Source organism: Penaeus monodon, chromosome 22, assembly GCF_015228065.2.
Source record: "Penaeus monodon isolate SGIC_2016 chromosome 22, NSTDA_Pmon_1, whole genome shotgun sequence".
Lineage (NCBI taxonomy): Eukaryota > Metazoa > Arthropoda > Malacostraca > Decapoda > Penaeidae > Penaeus > Penaeus monodon.
Window position 1 is genome coordinate 8,300,372 of NC_051407.1, and position 854 is coordinate 8,301,225.

Below are 854 nucleotides of genomic sequence, written 5' to 3' on the forward strand. Positions count from 1 at the left end.
AATGGCGCCCAACGTAGGGCCACTGATTATTAAGTAGAGTAAATGTGCTTGCATATAAGCAGGATGGAATTACGTCGGTATCCACCATTGTAATTTTTGACTCGTTACATTCCACGGAAGAGTTACAAGCATTTGCTTTCCTTTATTGTGATATAGGGGACGTGTTAATATTTTTCTCTTGCACACATTTCATTCATTCCATCATTAGCTAGATATCAGTGGCACAGACGAACCAATATTATGAACAATAATTAAATGACCAAGAACCAAGAACTCGTTCGTACGCCGCACTTGTGATTCAATAGCGCTAATTATTTGCACGAACAGAACTGAAAGTTAATTATCTAGAAATGGATTTAGCGGTACTGAAGCAGGAGGCTGCAGACCTGGGATTGACTGATCCTCGTGATATTGCTAAGTATGTACAGGACCAGCAACGAGACCTGCGGGCGGAACGCAGAGAGCGGGAGGATCGCGAACGCGAGTTTGCGGCCGCCCAGGCGATGCGGGAGCACGAGATTCAGATGGCGGAGCTATATTTTAAGCATAAGATAGAGGTCCTTAAAGCTACGCCGCCCCCGCCCGTGGCTCCTCCCAAGACGAAGTTGCCGATGTTTCCTGACGACGCAGACCAGGTCGAAGCGTATTTCCTCGTACTCGAAAGGGTCGCCGCCGATCACGGGTGGGACGAGAAAACGATGTTTCTGCAGCTCGTAACCCGCCTCCAGGGTCACAGCCTAGATGTTTATCACCGTACCGAAATAGAAGGTAATTTGACGTACAGTGAATTAAAGGAGGCTCTGCTGAGTGCTTACGCTATTAGCCTCGAGCAGGCTCGTTGCAGGTTCCTGCTC

The 854-nt window shown here is 48.0% G+C and overlaps 1 protein-coding gene across 1 annotated transcript in view; it reads left to right on the forward strand.

The window, feature by feature from the left end:
• Nucleotides 1–87: 87 nt before the first annotated feature.
• The window catches only part of LOC119586903, a gene marked incomplete in the record, with an annotated part of 5,214 nt that continues 4,447 nt past the window's right edge, over nt 88–854 (forward strand). The window contains 1 exon segment of the mRNA XM_037935641.1: nt 88–522. Within this exon segment, the coding sequence (XP_037791569.1) occupies nt 351–522 (172 nt within the window).